Here is a 21,456-nt window from a genome sequence, read left to right as displayed (position 1 = left end):
AATTTGCAGTAGATGTCTTACTCATTAAAATAAACATAAAATATAAATTCACCCCAACTCAAAAAATTACACAAGTCAAAGCAAATACTTGTAAATGATGTAACATTTTATAAAGTTTTACTCTTAAAGGTCAATTTTCTTTCATATTTCAATGTGAATAAAATTTTACCATGTAGACACAATTTAAATCATAATTTAAAATTATTTTGTTTAAATATAGGAATTATGTAAACTCAAAAAATGATGATGCCACCTATCTCTTACAGCAGAGAATGTTAATTTTTAATCCTAAAAGGGTAATTTACCTTTCCATTTGCAGTTTTCATTAGTGCAAACTCTCGTCCTGCACCAAGAATTGCTGACTCCTCATCAAATCCTGTACCTGATAATACAAGACAGATAAATTCTATTATTTTTTAATATGAATAATTTCAAGCACAACTTCTACCATTTTGAGTAATTAAAAAGTCAATTCAATTAATATCACTTAAAAATAAGGATGACAAAATGTCACATGCCTGATTGAAAAATATATAAACAATAGGTATACGATGCCAAGGAAAGATAAGATTACATTAGCTTCTTAATTTGTTCCAAATTAGTGTCAGATTAATTTAATAGAAAAAAATTTTTAAGGCAATGTCAACAATATCCCTTGAATGAATGAATGAATGACAAAATTTTGTTGGGCATCTATTAGGTATCAGGCATTACAGAATCCATGAACTGAATGACAAAATTTTGTTGGGCATCTATTAGGTATCAGGCATTACAGAATCCATGAACTTTATTCTATTTGATCCTCACAACTATATTGCCTGGTTTACAAATGAACAAATGTAAAGCTTGGTGAGGTGGATTCAGACCCTGAGTCATTTGGGCTTGAATAATGCCACGCAAATATTTGAATTAAGGTACTTCATATTCTCCGTTCCATCCTTTTTACAATAGAACATTTCATGTAGCTATTTCACAATTCTGAATACGCATGTGTCCATATACATACACAACTCTTATGCATATTTTGAAATTGTAAAGATATAGTAAGTAATTATATATAGCATATTTTGTCCAATTATACAAATTACTAATTAGTTTATGGGCATTTTAAATTTAAAAACTATAATTTAAATTATATTTTTCTATGAGAGAATCACAAAAATAAGTAAAATATGCAAAGTAAATCACTAATGTCAAGTTTATTAAATGTAATGAGATAGTCAAAAAAGGTGGGTCTTGCAAAGAATCTCATAAGTTAAAAAATGGCACCATTAAACCTGCAATAGCATGGCAAACCAAAATTTAGACCCTCGTGGAAACTAGTGATCCTAATTACTACTATGACACTACAAGAGTAAAGTCCATCAAGTCTGAGAAATACTCTGTGATTGTTTGTATTTCTGTATCCAAATGGATGATTATTAATCAGTTTGTTAGGCCAATTACCATCTTCATAATCTATGGGATTATTCTATGGCTAACCTGAAAATCTGTGCAAATCAAAATTAAAGGTATCAGTGAGAGAACTATATATATAATTGTGGTAACATTTACAACAGAAGTTTTCAACATTTTAAATAATGGAATAAAGATAGAGTATATAAACTAATGTTGTCCATGAGTGTTACCTATCTATAATTCGCATCAAATATAAGCTTATTTTCCTTTGCTCTACTCAAAATGAAAATGGAAATTAGTCCTTTCCTTAAAATGGTGCTCACACAGCATATCCTGTTTAAAAGCCACATTTCCTAGTTATTTATAGATATTAATTCATAAATGTGCATTATAGTAACAGACAGCAAAATAGCTGCTAAAATATAAACTATACTGCAGAAAACACAATGCTAGCTTCAAAAGACTAAAGAATCTGAAAATTAAAATATGGAAGAGAGATTTATTTGGCAATCTTACTTATAATGTGCAAGTCCTTTTCCAGATCAAATAGTGAGATGCCACAGGCATGTAAGCATTTTCTGGCCAGTTTAAGTTGTAATTCTTGTTGTAGCACAGGTTCAGTGCTTGTGGCAAATATTCTGACAACAAAGCCATCCTGAAACAAAACATCCACAGTATTATGTTGTGTGAATTGGTCTTTTAAGACTCTATATCCTTCTAATAAAATCCATTCATGAGAAAGAGATTTCATTTATACCTGCTCCTCATAATTCAGAGTACTTACATCTCTTGAAGCAGCTATCTGATTAATATATTCTCCATCAGTGAATAAAATATTTTGACCTTCACTGTGGCAATCTGTGCAATAAGAAAAAAAGTAATTATATTATAATATACATAAGTACATCATTAAAATGACTTTCCTCCTCTGCTGACGTCAGAATGAGAGTTCTCCACGCAATAAGGATAAACTTAAACTCAAGGGAGACTGTGCTTTTTAATAAAGAATTACATATTAACAGAAACTAAATAATTCAACTAATACTTATTACATTTAATGCTTACATTTATAAATCTTCCATAATCAAGGAACTCAGAGCCCACCTAATTTCAAAAAAATTAGTACTAAATAAAGTCTGATAATAAACATGCACCACAATGAACAAACTATGTTGGTTATAATCATTTCAATACAATCACATGCGATGTAGGCAACACTCTACCTCAGACATACATCACAGTCATTAGTGTCACAGAAAAATACAGATAGACCTAAAGCTTCTGTATTTGAGTCTATGGTGTCCAACTACAGATATCCCTTGCTTTATAAAATAGAATTGGTTGTACAGTTTCCACTTAGAAGTTTAACCTTTATTCCCAGCATTTTTAGCATTTAGAATGCTACACAGTCTTTAAATGTTCATCCTTCACAGAACAGACAAATCCCTGCTTAGGTAGTTATTTTTGTCTGAAAGTGCTCATATATTTTGGCTGTCATGCCCCATTTTATCAATATTGTATATATCTGTGGAACAGTGCACTATATACATTGATCAAAAGCAAGTACAATGTTAACAAGGGATACCAGTATTACAGAAGGACCACTTGGACATGTGTTAGTGGTTGCTACTAAACAACATGAAACTACAAGCAAAATCAACATCTAAGTATAAACTATCCTTTTGGAAAAACATATGCTCAGCAAGCAAGTAAAAAGCACACACTTTCCAAAATAACTGCAGAGAACTAGGATGAATCTCTCCATTAATTACAATACCAAAAAAAATTTCATTTCTATTTGCACCTGAATCAACAAAACATAAAAGTCTGTTTTTGGAATGCAGTAACGGAACCCACCCAAATAAGCTGGATTACTCTATATCTTTGCCCAGGAGCTTCATACTAGCATACTTCCTTATTATAAATATGCAAAACACAGGCAGACCCTTACCAAATAGAGAATTCAGTGATCACAAACTGGAAATAGAAACTGGGAGACAAGGCCCACTGGTAGCCCAAGAGACTTGGTAATCAAAGAGAGGAGAAATCGAAAGAAAGAGTTCCTAGTCCACTGTACAGAATACAAAGAGGCGCAAGAAAGATGCTTCTCAAGCTCTAAGCAGTAAGATTTTAAACTAAAAAGCAAAGAAGAAAAACTCATTATAATTTCAGATAAATGCAGGTGTGAGGAGTGAAGCGGCGCATGAAGAGTAGCAAAAACCCTCATGATCTGAGGCAACCTGTCACCAGACATGGGAGAGTAAATGACATAAGGATACGATATAAAAAGTGTGCCAACATATAAAGGCTAAAATGACAATTAATAGGGGGAAAAGCATGTTTTAAGTTCATCAATTATCGGTTGAAAACAACTTATTTATAAACTAGACTGTAAGACAAGTTGGAACATGAAGCTCAAGGAATCACTAGATTTATGTCAATTTTAAACATGGCAATCACTACCATCTATAAACCTGACAACTTATTTCTGCTCCTTCTTGAAGGGAAAACTATAGGGCAGAGATGCCCCTCGTTAGGGCGAAAAAAAGGTAATACTGAAGAAATTGCAGTCCAGGTCAAAGAAATAGAAAAATGATAACAGGCTTCTTCAGGCTTGAGGGCGCATCTTCCTGCTGCGTGATTTCAGAAAGATTTTCTTTATCTTTTCTTTATCCATCAGGTAGTGTTACAAGACAGCATCTTCAGGAAACTATCAAGCAACATCTTCCAGTTCAGAAGACATCCAACATAGGACTATCCTCCCAAAGTTTGGTATATTCTTCACCATGAATATGGTACATATTTATAAAGCACAGAGAGCCACACTTGGGACTGTTAAAAGTCGTATTTCATATGTTAAATGATATAGAGGGATTTAAACTGAATAAGGACATTAACAATTCATTTTTTTTTATCATGGTGGAATAAACACAACAGCTATAAGTAGACCATTTGAAAATGGTCTTCTCAGTAACAATCTCTATTAAATGATGAGGGTTTCTCAGAAGTAAATCCTTTATATTAGTATCTATCTGTTGTGGGGCTGGGTTAAGGATTTTCTTCCAGGGTATTACCATAAAATGACTTGCACAAAAAGCCATAGGATGGCTCTTTACAATATAATACATATGTCAAAAAATTGGAAGAAACTTCTATTCCAATATAGAAATCAATTAAAATATAACATTAAAATTATATTGTGGAAGATTAATGATCTGGAATATATTAAAGATATAAGAAAATCCAAAGACCTTACAATAGAGATAATACATTTGCCCAGTACTCCAAGGAATTTAAGATCCACTGCCTCAGAATTTAGATATCATAGTGTTTTGAGTGATATATATATAGCCTCAAAATTAGAGCAAAGTGGTCTGTGCCCAAAGTGCCTTATTAGAGAGTACTATTAAAAAGTATAAATGATGGAATTTTTAAAAATTCCTGATCCACCCTGAAATTTTTGTCTCTGAAAACTTTTTAACATAAAGAAGAAAACCCGAAGTGCATTGTTGTTAAAATAAAAATAAACAGAAGGTTCTTTATACCAGGTTATATGACAGCCAGAGTCCAAGTTTTATTAAGAGCAACAAAATAACATCACCCCGCTAAATTCAGCAGCTCAAACAGTCTTGGTGGGGTGAAGGTGGGGGATTAGGCTGCAGATGGGCAAAAATTTTAAGTCACATATTAAAATACTTTATGCTATATTTCTGATGTCTGTTTTCCTCACATGCATTAACTTTATATGGATTACAAAATGATTTACATGTCAAGATTTTAACTTATTTGTAAGCAAGCACTATTCCTTGCTAATCATTCTGTATATGACTAAATGGCCTAACATGCACATCTCTTAAACTGACTGTAAAGAAAACAAATGACAAGGTGAGCAACATACCTGGCAACATTACAGTACCATCTTGTTCCAGTGTTTCAGGGCTTATTCTTATGGCTGTCATGCTGTGGTTATTCACATCTCTATACAATAAGTAACCCTGATAACAACAAAAAATTTTACTGTTATGTATTAAAATATTTTCCATTACCAACTCAGCAGAAAGAGTAGCCAAGTCTATATCACAGTTTTTTGAGGTACAATAATACATCAATATTGAGGTTTAAAATAAAGATTAAAAATATAAGAATATGAGTAAACTTTAATAAGAGGAAGAATTAAATGCCACTGGATATCAATTAACCTATTGTATTCTCAGATATACATATGACACAACACACATTTGGTTCTAAATTATTATGTCACTTGCTAAGTAAATAACAGAAATGACCACTGTTACTTTAACAAATATTTTAAGAAAAAAATAACTGAAATTTTTATGTTAATATTTTTAAATAAACAGAGTAGTGGTTTAGATGGAATAACAGACCACTGAACATATTTCTGTAATAATGTATTTTCCATGGCATTATTTCTTAGATAAAATACAGCAGTGGCAAATAAAAATTCAATGAAACCAGATTAAGTTTGAGAGACAATTACTGAGAAACTGACATATATAATTTTAATTTCAAAATCTCCCCAATAGTTGATATAGTAGGCTTATTTTTCATATAACAACAATAATTTACTTAATTTTCAAAATGCTTTCAAGAATCTTTTACTATTTGATGCTGACAACAAATTGAGCTGGGCAAAGGACATCTTTATTCTACGACTTGCCACAAGGAAACTCATCTTCACTTCTCAGGAAGGGACAGTATAGAAATAAACACTGGCTCCTTTGTTCATTTGCTGCTCTCCATAGGAAGAGGAGTGAGGTATCTGATGGCTGACATTCATTTGGAAACATTAGTCAGGTGATGAGATCACAACATTAAGAAAGCGACATAGGCCCAGCTCTGTTCTCTCTTTGGTGATAGTCTGCATGATCCTCCACGCAGGTAGTCATTGGAAAGCCACACACACACTATTCCCAGAAAGTATCGATCTAGATGTAGAATAATGAAGTATATGGCAAGAAGCTCTAATTTGGTCTCATCACAGCTAAAGTCCCGATTCAGATTTGCTAACAATAAAGGTAGTCTTCAATTCTCATCTAGAGGCTCACTTAAACAAGAAGTCCAATGGATGACATTTTTATTCCCATTTTACAGCTAAATCACAGAGGATCAAATAAGTTAAGTGAGTTGTTCAAAGTCACACAGCTAGAAAAAAGCAGAGCCAGAACTAAAAGTAAACTTCTTAGGCATTCTAAGCCAGTGTTCTTTATACTACAGCATACCACTGTTATAACCATAATATTAAAAATACACCATATCTGTTTAAATAGAGTGATATTTACTGATTAAACAAGAATGAACCACATGTTTTAAAAGATGAAAAAGAAAAGTTTGGTTTCTCATGGATATTCTCCTACCTGAGCATACCCTAACCAAGACTTTTTTTCTTTTCTGTTTCTGATGCGAGATGTAGAATTATATATATGGCCCTGCAAAATAACAAAAGTTAGTCTATCAAGTTTCATGATTAATAATCAATGAAAAATAACACGAATGAATGAATGACATTTAATGCATGTTTTCATTATTATTTTCAAAGAAATACTGTTATATCAAAATTAAATAGTACTCTAAAAATTAAGCCAGAAACAGAACAAATTCAGTGCAGATGTAACTTCCTCTATGATTAAGAACTGTAAGAAATCATATTACCCTAACTGTTCCACTGTATCCAGAGCCTATTTTATATAATCCATCTTTGCATAACAGGTAAAGAAAAAATCCATCATTCTGAAGTAGACACTGATCATCTTCATCAACAGATATTTCTTTTAATGGCCACTTGTGCATTAAAGCCGCTTTCTTAATGCCATTGCTAAACCAGTCCTGAATTTGAATTTTTCCCACCAACACTGCCTGTACGCTTCTCTGTAGTGAATTTAGAATCGTTGGCACCTATCCAAAAGGGAAGAAAAAAACAAAAAGACATGGTTACATGTCACCAAAACAAAACAGACAAAATAAAAATACTTTAGTCATATAACATCATTTATAAGAAAATAAATTGTTATAATTGCATCAAATGGAATAAAATACCTAGGAATAAATTTAACCAAGGAGTAGAGTAGAAAGACCTGTAATCTAAAACTATTAAGACATTGATAAAAAAAACTGAATACAACGAATGGAAAGACATACTATGCTCATGGATTAGAAGAATTAATATTGTTAAAATGTTCATATTACCCAAAGCAATCTACAGATTCAGTACAATCACTATCAAAATATCAATGGCATTTTTAACAGAACTAGAACCAATTCCTAAAATTTCCAGTATTTTTCTTCAATTTTGCTTCTCCATTATGCCTAATACCCACTAACATCAACAATTTTCCATGATGTGAAAACGTAATTATGTTAACTATGTATTCATTCGGCATTCACTTAACCAATATGAGACTTGCTAAGTATCTGGAATTATAAATGAGTCTTCAACAGCCACCAGCATGGGACCAACACAATGATACTGGAGGAATCTATATTCCTCATCTTTTGCCTCTCTTTCACCATCCAAGGAAGAGTGCCACACATATGACTACAGGGCCAGACCCCAGGGCACTGTGCTCGGCCACAGTTCTGCTTGGCATTGTCCACCATACTAGCTGTTAGCCACATGTGACTACTGAAATCTCAAAATGCAGTTAGTGTGACCTGAGATCTGTTTTAAATTAAAATACACACTGGATTTTAAGACTTTGTATAAACATAAGCATATAGAATCTTATTAATAATTTTATATTGATTACATGTTGAAAATTTATTTTCTTTCACCCTTTTAATGTGACTTAATAAAAAGATTTTAATTGCATATGTGGATTACATTATATTTCTATTAGACAGCACTGTTCTAGAGGGTAGAGCTTTCAAAGGGATAAGTGACCCACACTAAATTTAACAGTTTCATTGGAGGACCCCACCCCCCAACAAATGTCTGCATCTGTGGGCCTTTTTTCACTCTTTCTCCAAAGTTTTTTTCCCTAGAAGCTATAGCAAGCCTCACTGGTAGTATTCTGGAACTTAGTGAGGATTAAGACATTTCATCATCAATATTAAGACTTTTGATTAATTTCCATTTTCAGCCTGCCTCCTCACTTCTGCTCTCGAATGTGCTTGGTTTCCCCTTGCCTCTCCGGTTCAATTTCTTTAGACAGCAAACATGTCTCTTAAAGGTATGAGAGAAGGACAGCTGGTTCAGTTTGGGAAACGTAAAGAAACGGCTCTGGGTTCCTCTACCTTTCATTATACAGATTTCCGATCAAATTGTAGCTTTTTCCCTACCACCATTTTCTAGGTAACTGTTATTTCCAATTCTGAATCCTATCTGGAGTTTTAAGTGAAAATCAACTTACTAGGTATGGGCATTAGCCTCATGAGGACCTTACGTCTAAGCTTTCCCCAATTTTGACCTTCCAAAAATGTGTCACATTTTTAAAAGTTTATGCTTTAAAAATTTCCTTAATTTTAATCTTAGTGGAGACTGCAGAGGGAGCAGAAATTAGCATACATCTTCAATATGGTTATTTCTTTCTTTGAGAAAATCCAGTACTACAAGAAGTCTCAGATATACCCCTTGTTCTTTCCTATTGATTTTCTCTCCCCAACACAAGGGCAGGGCCTAAGGGATTTATTCTGATAAACTGTACTTCCTTAATCTGAGGATTCCATGTCATTTACCAATTCTGGAAAACCAGCCTGTACTTCAAGTACTGCCTTTCCACAAATCTATCCCTGCCTTGTGGGGCTCACCAAACTGACGCTGGACTTTCCATTCCCATCAATGTTTCTTACTATCTTTTGTACTTTTTTCCCTTGTCTCTCTACGCTGCATTCTGAAGAATTTTCTTCCTCTATATCTGTTAACTTTTTCTATCTTCGACTATATTATCTACTGGTTAACTCAGCCTTTAAGTTTCTAATTGTAATTATTTGGTTTTTCATTTCCAGGAGTTTAATTTAGTTTGTTTTCTGATGTGTTTGATTACTTTTTATATTCTTATTCCTTAATACTTTTGGATACTTATACTACTTTAAATATATTAAATATATATACATGCATGTGTATTTTATATCCTATATCAAATAATTTCAACATACAAAGATTCGCGGGATTATTTATACAAGCTCTCAATGTCGTTGCTTTTCAATGTGCTTTTTGTTTGTTTGTGAGCTTAGATGCACTAGTATTTTGTCTATGGGAAGCTTTTGAATTCTGGAGTTCATGCCTCCAGAGAGATTTCAATGTCCTCCAATAAAACCCCTCCCAGTACTAGCATACCTACCCTACTTTACACTCTCAGCTTAAGCATTTTAGAACAAGACAGGCTAAATATGCATTTGGATCTCACACAAGTTGAGACGCTAGAGTTACACATTCTAAGGGAAGATGATTCTCCCTCCACGCACAGCCCGGTCAAGAGAGTTTTATGAAGTCGACAGATGAAATTGGGCCAAATCGTGAACACTGTAAGGTGAGTTAAAATAATGGGTTTTAATGTGATATCTGGGCTGAAGTTGGGGAGGCAGTATTGAGGTAGGTCTAAAGAGAACCTCAGTTATTGATTCAAGAGAACTAGTAGTTCTGTGTACCCTAGTATTTGAAAATAATATTTATTGTAGTCAGACAGATATGCATTCAAGCCCTGTCTCTGCTACTTGACAGCCATCTATACTATAACCACACTAATTTCTTTCAATCTTGAAAATTCCTTTCTTACACTTACCTCCATGCCTTAGCACACAGACACCAAGAACATTCTCTCTCCACATCCCAACATCAACACCTCCTCCCTAAGGGCTGGTTCATTCCAACCACTTGTTTAGATCTCACCTCATATCCTTTGGGTTAATCTACACAAAAATAAATCACTATGGATGCCTAATAAGCTTATGTTTATGGTCACTATATTTCTGAAATTTGGTATACTGGATCTAAATGTTTGTTGTTTTACTAAAATTTAAGAAATATTAGTATATTTTAAGCATATATTTAAATAAAAATTTTGCCAAAGCCTCAAAGCACAGCTGCAGAACATAGTTTGAAATCCACTGCAGGGAGGAACTTCAAAATAATTAAAGATCATAAAAAGGGAAAAGAAGATTTCGGGCAGGGCAGAAAGAGGGAAAAAGAATAAGAATAGAAAACTAGGGTGAGGGGATTGCTCCTGTTTTACAAGGAGAGTTCACTATCGCTGAGCAAGTCACAGACAATGACCCATTCACTCCTTTTGTCATCTTTGGCCTAATAACAAAATTGAAGCAGCTCTTCTATGATTCTAGAGACTGTCCAAGGGGTCAGAGAAGAGCACATACCAAAGGGTTAAAACTATAACAGAACAGTCCAAAAGAATTAAATCAAGTTTACCTATAAGTAGGATATTTCCCACCACTAACAACAATAAAGAATTTATTCCACAAATAGTAAAAGCTTAAAATGTTATATGTGAAGCTGAGGTTGCTCAGAAACAAATCATTTCATGAAAAACTATAATCAACCAATCATAAATATAGTAGAATGATGTCACACACATCCTTTTCTTTCACCACAGAAAAGATGTTTAGAAACTATGAAGGAATTCCATATGTGAAAATTCAGGGCAAGATGGGAAGTTGGGGAGGGCAGAGAGCAAGACAATGCAGAGAAAGATGAGGCTATGGTGCTGACACCAAGCTAAGCTAACGATCTGAGTTTTTACCTATTTCTTTTTATTACTTTTAATGTGCTATAGAGTTAAACACACATGTAGCTTAGCTCAAATGCTATCGATTATTTTTATATCATCATTGGACAGATCAACTATAATACTGAGCAAGACAAAGCAGGGAATTCCTGCTCCCAGAAATTAAGATGATACTGTAATTTGGTACCTTATAACTTTCTAAGAAGCTATAAATATAAAATACTTGAAAAAAAAAAAAAAAAAGAAATACCTGAATAGTTTGGCAAGCATGGCTGCCATTGTTGGTGAGGATAGCAGAGATGGCCTGAAGTGTCCTTCCTGTTTCTCCCCAGGAAGCCACCAGACTAAAGAGGCAAGCACAGGAAAGTGCTGTCAGAGACTGTCCCGTGCTGTCATTCATTCCAGTACTTCGAACAGTGATTTCCAAAAGCAGCTGGAAGAGAGACTCTGTGGAGAAAATAGAACTCAATTATATTCACTTGACATACAAAACATGATATGTGTATATTTTAAAAATATTTTTAAATATTTTTAATATTTTTTTAATATTTTATTTTTACCTTGCCTCATTATAAAAAATATTGGAGGCAACTTGAATATTTCTTTTGCATTAGTTCCTTTCTAGTTACCCTTTCCTCCCGAAAGTTAGAATATTTATATAAAAAAGGCCTTAGAGAACATTTAGTTCAACTCCTCGTTTTTGTAAATAAAGAAATGAAATCTATCAAAGGTCATTCAAAAGAAACCGTCCTGGAGGTATTCGCATATGTAAGAAATATCCTATTAAGTACTCATTGCACTTAGTCTACCTCTTAGACTGGAAAGAATGCGAGCTTCTTAAAACATTAAGTGTCCAGAAAATTATTTATTTACTTGCAAAACAACAACAGAATACATAAAACATATGCTATAATTTGTTTTAATATAAAATTGAATTTATTGCTAACATAAAGGCAATCAGTTCACACCAAGAGAGGGAAAATGTAATTTATTTTATACTCTAGAAAAACCTCCAAGTCAATAGGAAAGATATCCTCCTTCTTCAATAAATAATGCAATTAATACGCAGAGAAGTTAAAAGATTTTCCCTAAATCCTAAAGCCACTTAATGGCAAAGATGAAAAAATAACACATGAATGTTCTACCGCCATCAGAAGTTGCCCTGAGCAATTCAGCTCAAGATTGATTCAAAATTTCTGGATATCTCTTCTGTAGAAGGGAAGGAGGATTTGAAAGTCCTTAAAGAGTGAGTATACAGAGACAGAGTAAAAAAAGAAAAAGAAAAGAAAGAGAAAATTTGAGAAAGAGAAAAATAGGGGAAGGAGGAAAGCAAGAGAAAGAGAAGTAATGTGTTAAAATTCTCTGAAAACTACAGGCCTGTCGCAGGGGTTTTTTTGGTGTTTGTTTGTTTGTTTGTTTGCTTGTTTTAACTCACAGAAACCTAGGCTTCCTCTATCTTAATCCTCATCACCCACACCTAATCCCTAATTAAATTATGTCAATCTTGCTTCCTAATTGATTCCTCCACTTTATCTTCCCAGTTCATGCTTTCACCACCTCTTAAATGCACTACTAAAATGTGTTCATCATTTATTTGGCTCCTACGATTCAGTTTAGCCCCCCTCACAGCCAGAGAACTTGTGAACCAAAATCTGGTTTTCTACTTAATATCCATTTGCTCCTTTGTTCGATACCTTCCTGCCCCTCTTCCTTCTTTCTACTCTCTCCCTTTTTTACTTGTCTGAACATCCTTCAGTCTTTCCTCTTTTCCATCTAACCTTTCCTCCACCTTTCCCTCCAATTATCCTTCCTCTCCATCCTTTCATTTATCCTTCTGTTTGTACATCCTTCCTTCCATCATTGTCCTTCTGCCTATTCGTCTTTTAATTTGGAATATTTACCAAATTCTTCCTGTACATCAGGAACTATTCTGAGTTAGGGGAGTACACTGGCAAATAAGACAAAGAATGTCTCTGCCGTCAAGAGTTAGATTCAAGTGTAAGAAAACAGTAAAAGTGCTTTAAAATAAAGAATTTTTTTTAAGCATAAGAACATAGAAGGTAACTTCCCATTCCTCCTAAAACAATAACCAGACTCCTTTAACATGGCCTAGAAAGCTCCACATGATCTAGTCCCTACCTCCTTCCACACCTATGGCAAAGCCCTCCTTCCCTCACTCTCCACATGCTAGCACGGTATTTTTCCTTCCTATCTCTGAGTCTTACTGCATACTGTCCCTTCTGCCTTGAAACTTAGTTAACTCCTTTCTACTCACCCTTCAAATCTTAAATGTCACATCTCAGGGAAGCCTGTTATAGACTCTCAGAATTCCCTCCACCTTCCCTCATCCTATCTATCTACATTTGCAATCATACATGAATCCAATTGTCTGATGCTAAGTCCCATAATAAAGGCAACAGTGCCTGAATTGATGACCCCTGAATTATATGCTCTTAGCACAGAACGTAGGAGGTGCTATTACATTTGAGTACCTGAGAACATATATCCTAACCTTAAAGTGAACAGAAAGATAGATATACGAGAATTTTTAACTAAACAATCTGTAAACCTAAATCCATTTGCAAAGAGAAGAAGCTTTGTGTATAATCATCATCAAGCTATTCCAATAGTGATGCATATGTACATATATTTATGAACAACATGAAGGATACCAAAGTGTAAAAAAAAGTATTACTAATGTGATTATATTAGGTCGAATGAAAAAAGCAGAGACAGATACAATAGAAATTTAATTTTAAAGAACCAAATTACTTACATCTTTGAGCTAAGCAAAATAAAAAGTATAAAATGACGATAAATCCCTCAACAGAAAAATAAGTCAAAGCAGTGAAGAGATCAGAAGGAAACACTGAAAGGATAGAAGAGAGAACAAAGACCACAGGAGCGCTTAAACTGTATACAAGAAAACACAAAACAAATTAATCGGGCAGAAGTTTTGATAGACAGAAGATGATGAAGCTAAAGCACATATTATTTCAAAACACAATATTAAGACAAGATCTATTTTGTAAAGAATTAAGGAAAGGGAGTATTTATATATAGACTGGATACAGAAGAAAGTATATAGAAGACAACAGAATGGTAGCTCTAGGAGGAAAGAAATGATTAGCATGTTGTTCACAGTAAGGAACAGGATACACAAGTTTTAGTGGGTATTTTAACTATTTCAATTACTTGTTAACTGACAAACCAGAGTTAAAAATAACTTGGGGAAAAAAAAATCTTAAATAAAATTAATTAAAATCTTCCACAAAATGCCATGAGACCAAGTACTGCATCAGCGTGCCACAACAGTAACACGATCACTGGTACTACGGTAACAACAACCAACAGGAATAACAGCTTTTATTTGGTAGCAGCATTTAAAAACATGGGGTGGGGGTTGTTGGTTTAAAAAATCCTCAGCTTATTTCATAGCCAGCTCCCCTTCTCCACCAAAACAACAACAAAAATCAAACACAAAAACTAGTCACCATATATAACCAAAAAAGAACAATCTGACATGTAATTAGGTTCTCACGTGTGAGTCTAATAAAATCCAAATAGCCGAGTAGAGAAAAAAGATGAAACTCTAGTCCAAACCAGCAGTATGGTCCCCAGACTAGAAGCATCAGCAGCACAACTTATTCCAAATGCGAATTCTTGGGCCACAACCCAAAATTTAGTTTGAGTCAGAAAATCCACAGGTAGGGCCTATGTGACTTTGATACAACCTAATGCTTGAGATTCAGAAAAATCTAGACCCTTTGAAGGCCCATGGTCAGCATCCAAGAAAATTAGATAATTTCAAAATTATGCCTTCATCTCTATTCCTTAAGAGCTCCTCACTTGCTTATAGGATTATGTTTGTTCCTAGGTCACAAAAGGTTGGTATTCATAAAATTCAAATACACTTTACAAAAAGCAGAGATTTTTACTTAATGGAAGTTGCTACTAATTCAGAAGCTTTATAACAAAAAGAGATTTTTATTGATAAAGAATATAAAAGAAAGCCCTCTTTGTTTAGAAACTTATGGTGCTGTTTGGGTTGATAGCACTTGTTCCCTTTTTCCTCCCTTTTTAACTATCCAGAGTAACATAAAAGCTCAGAGAAAGTCAGTGTTAGCTATTTAGGCCAAAGGTTTAATAAGAACGATTTAAGTTAATAGTGACTCTAAGGCTGCGGGATATTTCTGGGTACCAAAGGCTTATGTTTTGCTTTTTCCCCATCATCACAATAATCAAAAAAATGTCTGTCCATGAACTAACTCTAACTCTTGAACCATAACCATAACTCCAGTAAAATATAGTGATATAACTTAAAATTTATATCCCTGCTATTTCAGTACCATAATCAAACAAAATCTGCAGCACAGGCTGCTCTATGTGCTTCATTAGAGAAGCTGTTTACACTAAACGCTTCGTTCAACGCCCCTAAGTGCTTACCTAGGACCTCAGGTGGCTCTGACTGGAGGCCTTCTGGCTGCTGACCCTGAAGCACGTTAAGCAGGGCTTGGAGACTCCTGAGGCACAGCGATGGATGAGAAAATCGCGTCTCCTTGATCAATTCAAAAACTTCACAAAGTCCAACTTCAATGATCTATTTACGATGAAAAACAAAATTATAACATAACATATAAGCTAATACACTTCCCAGTTTAACAGGTACAGCTTAGTTCCACAGCAAATGATTAATGCTGCAATATTTAAAAGGCAAAAAGAAACAAATTGGAAAAAAAAAAAAAAGACCCAGAATGTTTAACTTCAAAATTTATAAAACCATCCAGTTCCATGGAAGGTTAAAAATAGTGGCACTGTTTAAAAAGTAGTTTTAGCATAATGAGGCCATTATAAAATATCATGAAAATTGTTTGTAACAATGAACTAGATCCTAGATAGCATTCACTCAAAAAATAAAGTAAACTAAATTCTATTAATTTCCAAAGTTCATCTGGCTGTACTCAAGCAAAAATCAGCATTCTTTTCTTAAGTCATACTAATTGTTACTTTTAACTAGAGAAAAAAAGGCAACAGAGCACACATGGTGAAAAGATTAAAGGAGAAGCTTTTCATTTTAGCCTCTCCTATAATGGTATGATCATCATATTATTATTTACAAATGGTATCTCTTCTTCTGTAGGATTTAAAAGAATGAAAAGAATTAAAACTGCCTGCTAAAAGATCACTGCTACTTTAATTATCTTAGCATTTCTTAACAAGGCGAAGAAAAATTTTATTCAGTATCTAGCAAAAGATAACTAAATCTGTAACTAAAGGTTCAGAGAGAAATGTGACAAACTGGATAAGGACACACCTTCAGAAGACTGATATAAAAATAAACAATGAAATTCCATTTCTCAGGCAATGCCGATATTTTGAGAACAATATGTGTAAGATCTTTTCAGGAAGTATTATTTGGAGAAGTACCATAAAAAGTTAAAGCATGACTAGTAGAAATACATCAAGGCATTAATTCTATTGGACATAACGATTGAAGAATATTCTGTCGAGATTTGTGCATTAATTCATATACATCAATATTTCTTAAGCACTTATTTTTTGAAACTCACTACAGGAGATATAAAGATATATTAGACCTGTCCTCTAGAGTTTATCTTTATAAACTAATAAGGTAAATGAACCTTGTACATAATTCTTACCTAGCTGAGACCTCTGTTATAAAGTATTTATTATGTTATAGTGTAACTGACTGCTTTTATTTTCACAACTAAACTGTGGTCTCCTTAAGAACAAGGAACATGTCTTAACTAGCTTAATATCTCCCATCACTAGCCCAGTACCTGGCACCCGATAAGCACACAATAAATACTTGTTTAATTACTCTCTCAGTTGTGTGTTAAAAACCACTGCAACTCAGAAATGTATTTTCCAGACAAGGGTCAATCTCATAGGCAAGTCAGTTGCAGTTCTGGTTTATCATTTTCAAGGTTTCTGAAAAATACAAATATGACTAAGAAGTCAAAGTAACTAATAAGACTATCTTTAGAGAAATTATCTAAAATCCTAGCAGACTTGGTTATAACTAAGATTACAAAAAAATGTTTGTACTGAGTTTCAATTGATTAAATACACTGATGAAAAATTTCCATTTGAAACAGTTTCCTGGAATAGATTAGAAAATAAAAACATGCTGTCCAAGTTTTCCATCTCCTTGTGTACTTACAGGAAACAAACCTGAAGTCAAAGCTCTCATGAGAACAAAACATAAGAGTTCTATTCTCAGGCCAATGGGAGATTATTATATCCTATCTGTCTTTAAGACTGTTTATACTACAACCACCAATCCTGACTTCTCATTACTCAAAGAAGATTCTCACAGATAACATTTTTGACTAGGATTTGTTTATATAAGTAATATTCCTATAGTAACAGAGAAAGTATTCCTATAGTAACAGAGAAGGTTCCTGAGTTGTCTCTCTGGTAAATTTAAGGTGTAATATTAAACAGAACAATAGGCAACTCAGGTAAGCTGCCTAGGAACTGAGCACTAGCTGATTTTGGTGAGACATACCCATCAAACGTTAGTCATGAAGATCATGAGAGAGGATTACCTCTCTGCCTAAGGTAACCACTGTCAATTCTTACTAATCATCTGTATCTTAGTTCACTGCAGATATTTCTAAGAGGGAAACTAATTCATTTCTAGAGTAGTAATACATATTCAATATGCAACAAAATAAAGCTCAACCTTAAGTTTTCCAATTATTTACTTTTGAATTATTGAACAGAGAACAAAACATGTTATATGTTTTTTTCTGAGGTCTGGTTGAGAGTATTTTACCATATGCATGAACTTGGAAACTGAATTTCACACTTTGAAGCCTATAAGTCACTGAGAATACACTATACTTCCTCCTCCTTCAATATTCGGAAGGAAGAGTATAAGAAATCAATATACTACTTCAAATACAGCATGACTTCATTTGTACAGAAATATATTTTTAATGTGTGTATATAAAAATGTTCATAGTAAGTATTTTTTGGTTAATGGGATTTTAAAAATGATTTCTAATTTTTAATTCATATTTCCTCTATTAAAAATGTTTTGCATTTTTCAAATTATCTATGGTAAATATGTACTGCCTTTCTAATTAGTAAATTAATAAACGTAACTTTTAAATAGAATAGTTCATTATAATCAGACAACACACTAAACTTTAATACTTTCAATGATAAACGATAACTAACCACTTAACAAATGGTCTTCTACTTATCTTATTTACTAAATTTTACCTTTACTGCTGCCTCCAAATAATTAAATTCTGAAGGCTCTCTAGTATATCTGAAAGAACACAAAACCCAAATAACTACCTGGCCAGTCCAATGTCACTGCTGGGAAAAGTGAGATAAAATTATACTTAGCCAAAGAAAAATGACCTAATGAATCTTTCGAGCTTTAATTTGCTCTCCTCAAATCATATCTTTCCAAAGGTGACTTTATGGCTTTACTAACTAGTGTGAACATAAGCGTTTAACTACATCACATTTAGATTTAATAATAATTAACTATTTTCCATTAGAAATTGTATCTTGTTCCATTACCAAGTCCTAAAGTCAGTTCTAATACTTCCAAAATACATTTTTAAAAACTCAAGAAGAGATCAAAAGTAGATTTATAAATTACTATAGAGTAACATATACTGTCTTTTTAATTTTTTTGTTTAAAGTAAATATCTGGTAGAGACATTTACACGTAATGAATAAAAATCTAGAGGGCAGAGGATGGGAGGAGGCGGCAAAGGCAGCAGAGAAGGAGGAAGCTAATTTAGTTTTAGACAATGTTACTCATTCCACCTCCCCCATCCCAACTCTAACAGAATTTTTTCAACTTCTGCCACCACAGTGTGATAACTAGCAAATCTATATTTCTAGCTAGGACCTTTCTTTTGAACTTCCAGCTATGATCTTATGAATTTCAACCCTACACAGTGTATATACTATATACCTCACAGCTACCTCAAACTCAGTATGGTCAGAACTAAACTTAATAATCACAAAACAAAGCACTATTTCTCTTTCGGTTCTCCCTTTCAATAAGTGGAATCACTCTCCAGAAACTTTAGAAATATGTTTAGATTCCACCTTCTCATTCAGCCTTTAAATCCAACTAATTATCAGTTCCTAGCAATTCCGCCGCCTTAACATTTCTTGTATGTCCAACGCTGCCACTACCCTAATTCCAACCTTCATTAATACTTTCTAGACAACTGAACTAACTCCCTAACTGGTCCCTCTGCTTTTATTTCACTACCCTCTCCTAGGTTTGTCTTACAAACATCCGAGTAACTTTACCAAAACACAAATCTGACCAAACAGTTTTGCTTAAAATCTTCAATAATTCTAATTTACAAGACAAAATCTGAAAATGGTTACATGACACATAAGACCCTTCCTAAATGAGCTCCTGCTCTCTGCGTCTTGCGCTACTCAGTTGCTGTACTCTAACCGAAACACAACGGCGGTCCTTTTCTAATGATGCCGTTCCCTGCGAATGCATCTTCGGTCAGTGTTCCGCCCTCACTCCCCTGTGTGCGCCACTATAGCTAGCGCACCCCTATCAATTCTTAAGGCACGACATATGCCTGCTGACCCTAGTAGACACTACTTTCTTAGTGGTAGGGACTGTGTCTCATCATTTTGTTCATAATATATGATGTGATAGCTGCTATAAATGAAAAAATAATTTACTGAATTAAAAATTAAATACATGAGTCTACATAGGCCTACCCTTTTTAACAAAATATGTGGCATGCCTAAACTCAACTTAAGACTGGGTGGGAAGTATGAATGAATCCTAAATATTACCATTAAAAAATTATGTGGCTATAAAATTTGGACTTATTTAGAGAATCTGGAAATTAGAAAATGAAAGACAGTTTGAGCTGTGTAAAAACTGTGTTTGGGGTAAAAAATGATACAGAAGCATTTAGGTTGTGGGGGTGGGGGTGGGGAGAAAGTCTTTTTTAAAAATGTCAATGATTAGTGATCCACAAAAAATAAAAAACAAAGAAACATGACGAACAAGGTCTACACAAGAGTCAAATTCAATTTAACTTTTAAAATCCAAAAAGGGTAAAAACTGTCAAAATGATACTTTGACAACAAATAAAAACTGCTATAATTATGTGAGAGAAAAAAAGAGAGAAAGAAACCTCAAATGAGGAGAAGCAAAGCAACAGTCACATACGCAGGAGGAGCAAGAGAGGAACAACGAAGAAAAGGAAGGAACCGACCCATAAAGAGCAGCATTTGGAGCAGAGGCCCAGAAAGAATCAATGGAAGACGCCGGCATTTCTCAGCTGCCCTCGAATTCCCATCACCTCAAACCCTAAAGACCTCATCATCGCTTCTTCTGTGTCAGTCCTTCAGCTTTGCAAATGGCTGCCCAAAACACCACCTGAACGTTTCACTCCCCACCCCTGTCCTAACCCATAGCGTTCAGATTGTCTTTACATAAAGACAGCTCATCACTTCCTCTCTTGTTCATTGCATGATCTCACTGATTGTCCAGAAGTTTCCCTTCCTTGGATATAAAGTATTTCTTAATAAATTGAAGAGTTCTTTAAAAAGTAATTTAAATTCATTTGCATCTACACATTTTCTTGTTTGCACCTAACCTGATACTTACAACTATCATTTATTGAGCAGGCATGCATTAGACATATATTAACTCGCGGAATCCTCATTATGACCCTGCGAACAGATATTATCCCCATTTCATAAATGTCAAAACTGTGGCACAGAGAGGTCAGATAACTTCCCCAGCTACAAAGAACTAGTATTTTTAATGATGAGTGTGAAAAAGGCAGCTGCATTCCACTATTGATGTTTTAGTCGGTATACTCTTTTTGCTGATGGGTCAGTAATGAAAAACTCATGAATAATTACTTGGGCTATCTGATTTTCTTTAATTTTCTTTGAAAGATCCCTTTTTGACTCTGCATCTTTTGATACTGTTAATGCTAAAAAAATGTTGTCTTAAGAATACCTAATATTTTATTTCTCTAATACTCATCAAAACCATTCAAAGAATCAGTTGCTCTTGACTGTGCAATATCCTTTAATTTAAACTACAGTTTACTGTTCAAAGTCAACATACCTGTGTGAAAGATTTCTCTGGATTCTTATTTTCCTTACCGGTACTGAACTTAAGCGGGGTGATTACTACAGTATAGTGTGACTCACCCACATGTGCAACAGAACCCTTACCAAAAATATACTACATAAGTCCTACAGCCTCACGTCGTAACTTAACAACATATTTTCCCTCAACCTCCCCTAAGTATAAGAAATCGATTTGGAGACCATGATCTCTACCTGGAGGGGCTCACATGGAAAAGAT

The 21,456-nt window shown here is 34.0% G+C and overlaps 1 protein-coding gene across 11 annotated transcripts in view; it reads right to left on the bottom strand.

Moving 5' to 3' along the window:
• The window catches only part of MYCBP2 (MYC binding protein 2), a 232,740-nt gene that overhangs the window by 176,915 nt on the left and 34,369 nt on the right, over positions 1–21,456 (bottom strand). For all 11 annotated transcript variants that reach the window (XM_016149329.2, XM_016149321.2, XM_016149322.2 and 8 more), the window contains exons 4-11: positions 15,540–15,693; positions 11,344–11,540; positions 7,069–7,311; positions 6,774–6,845; positions 5,297–5,393; positions 2,183–2,256; positions 1,915–2,053; positions 306–382 (exon numbers count right to left, since the gene is read on the bottom strand). In XM_016149329.2, coding sequence (XP_016004815.1) covers positions 306–382; positions 1,915–2,053; positions 2,183–2,256; positions 5,297–5,393; positions 6,774–6,845; positions 7,069–7,311; positions 11,344–11,540; positions 15,540–15,693 — 1,053 coding nt within the window. The remainder of the gene's footprint in view (positions 1–305; positions 383–1,914; positions 2,054–2,182; positions 2,257–5,296; positions 5,394–6,773; positions 6,846–7,068; positions 7,312–11,343; positions 11,541–15,539; positions 15,694–21,456) is intronic.

This window comes from Rousettus aegyptiacus, unplaced genomic scaffold (genome assembly GCF_014176215.1).
Source record: "Rousettus aegyptiacus isolate mRouAeg1 unplaced genomic scaffold, mRouAeg1.p scaffold_m13_p_11, whole genome shotgun sequence".
NCBI classification, from domain to species: Eukaryota; Metazoa; Chordata; class Mammalia; order Chiroptera; family Pteropodidae; genus Rousettus; species Rousettus aegyptiacus.
Note: the sequence above shows the minus strand (reverse complement) of the source record. Positions and strands in the feature narration are given on the sequence as shown.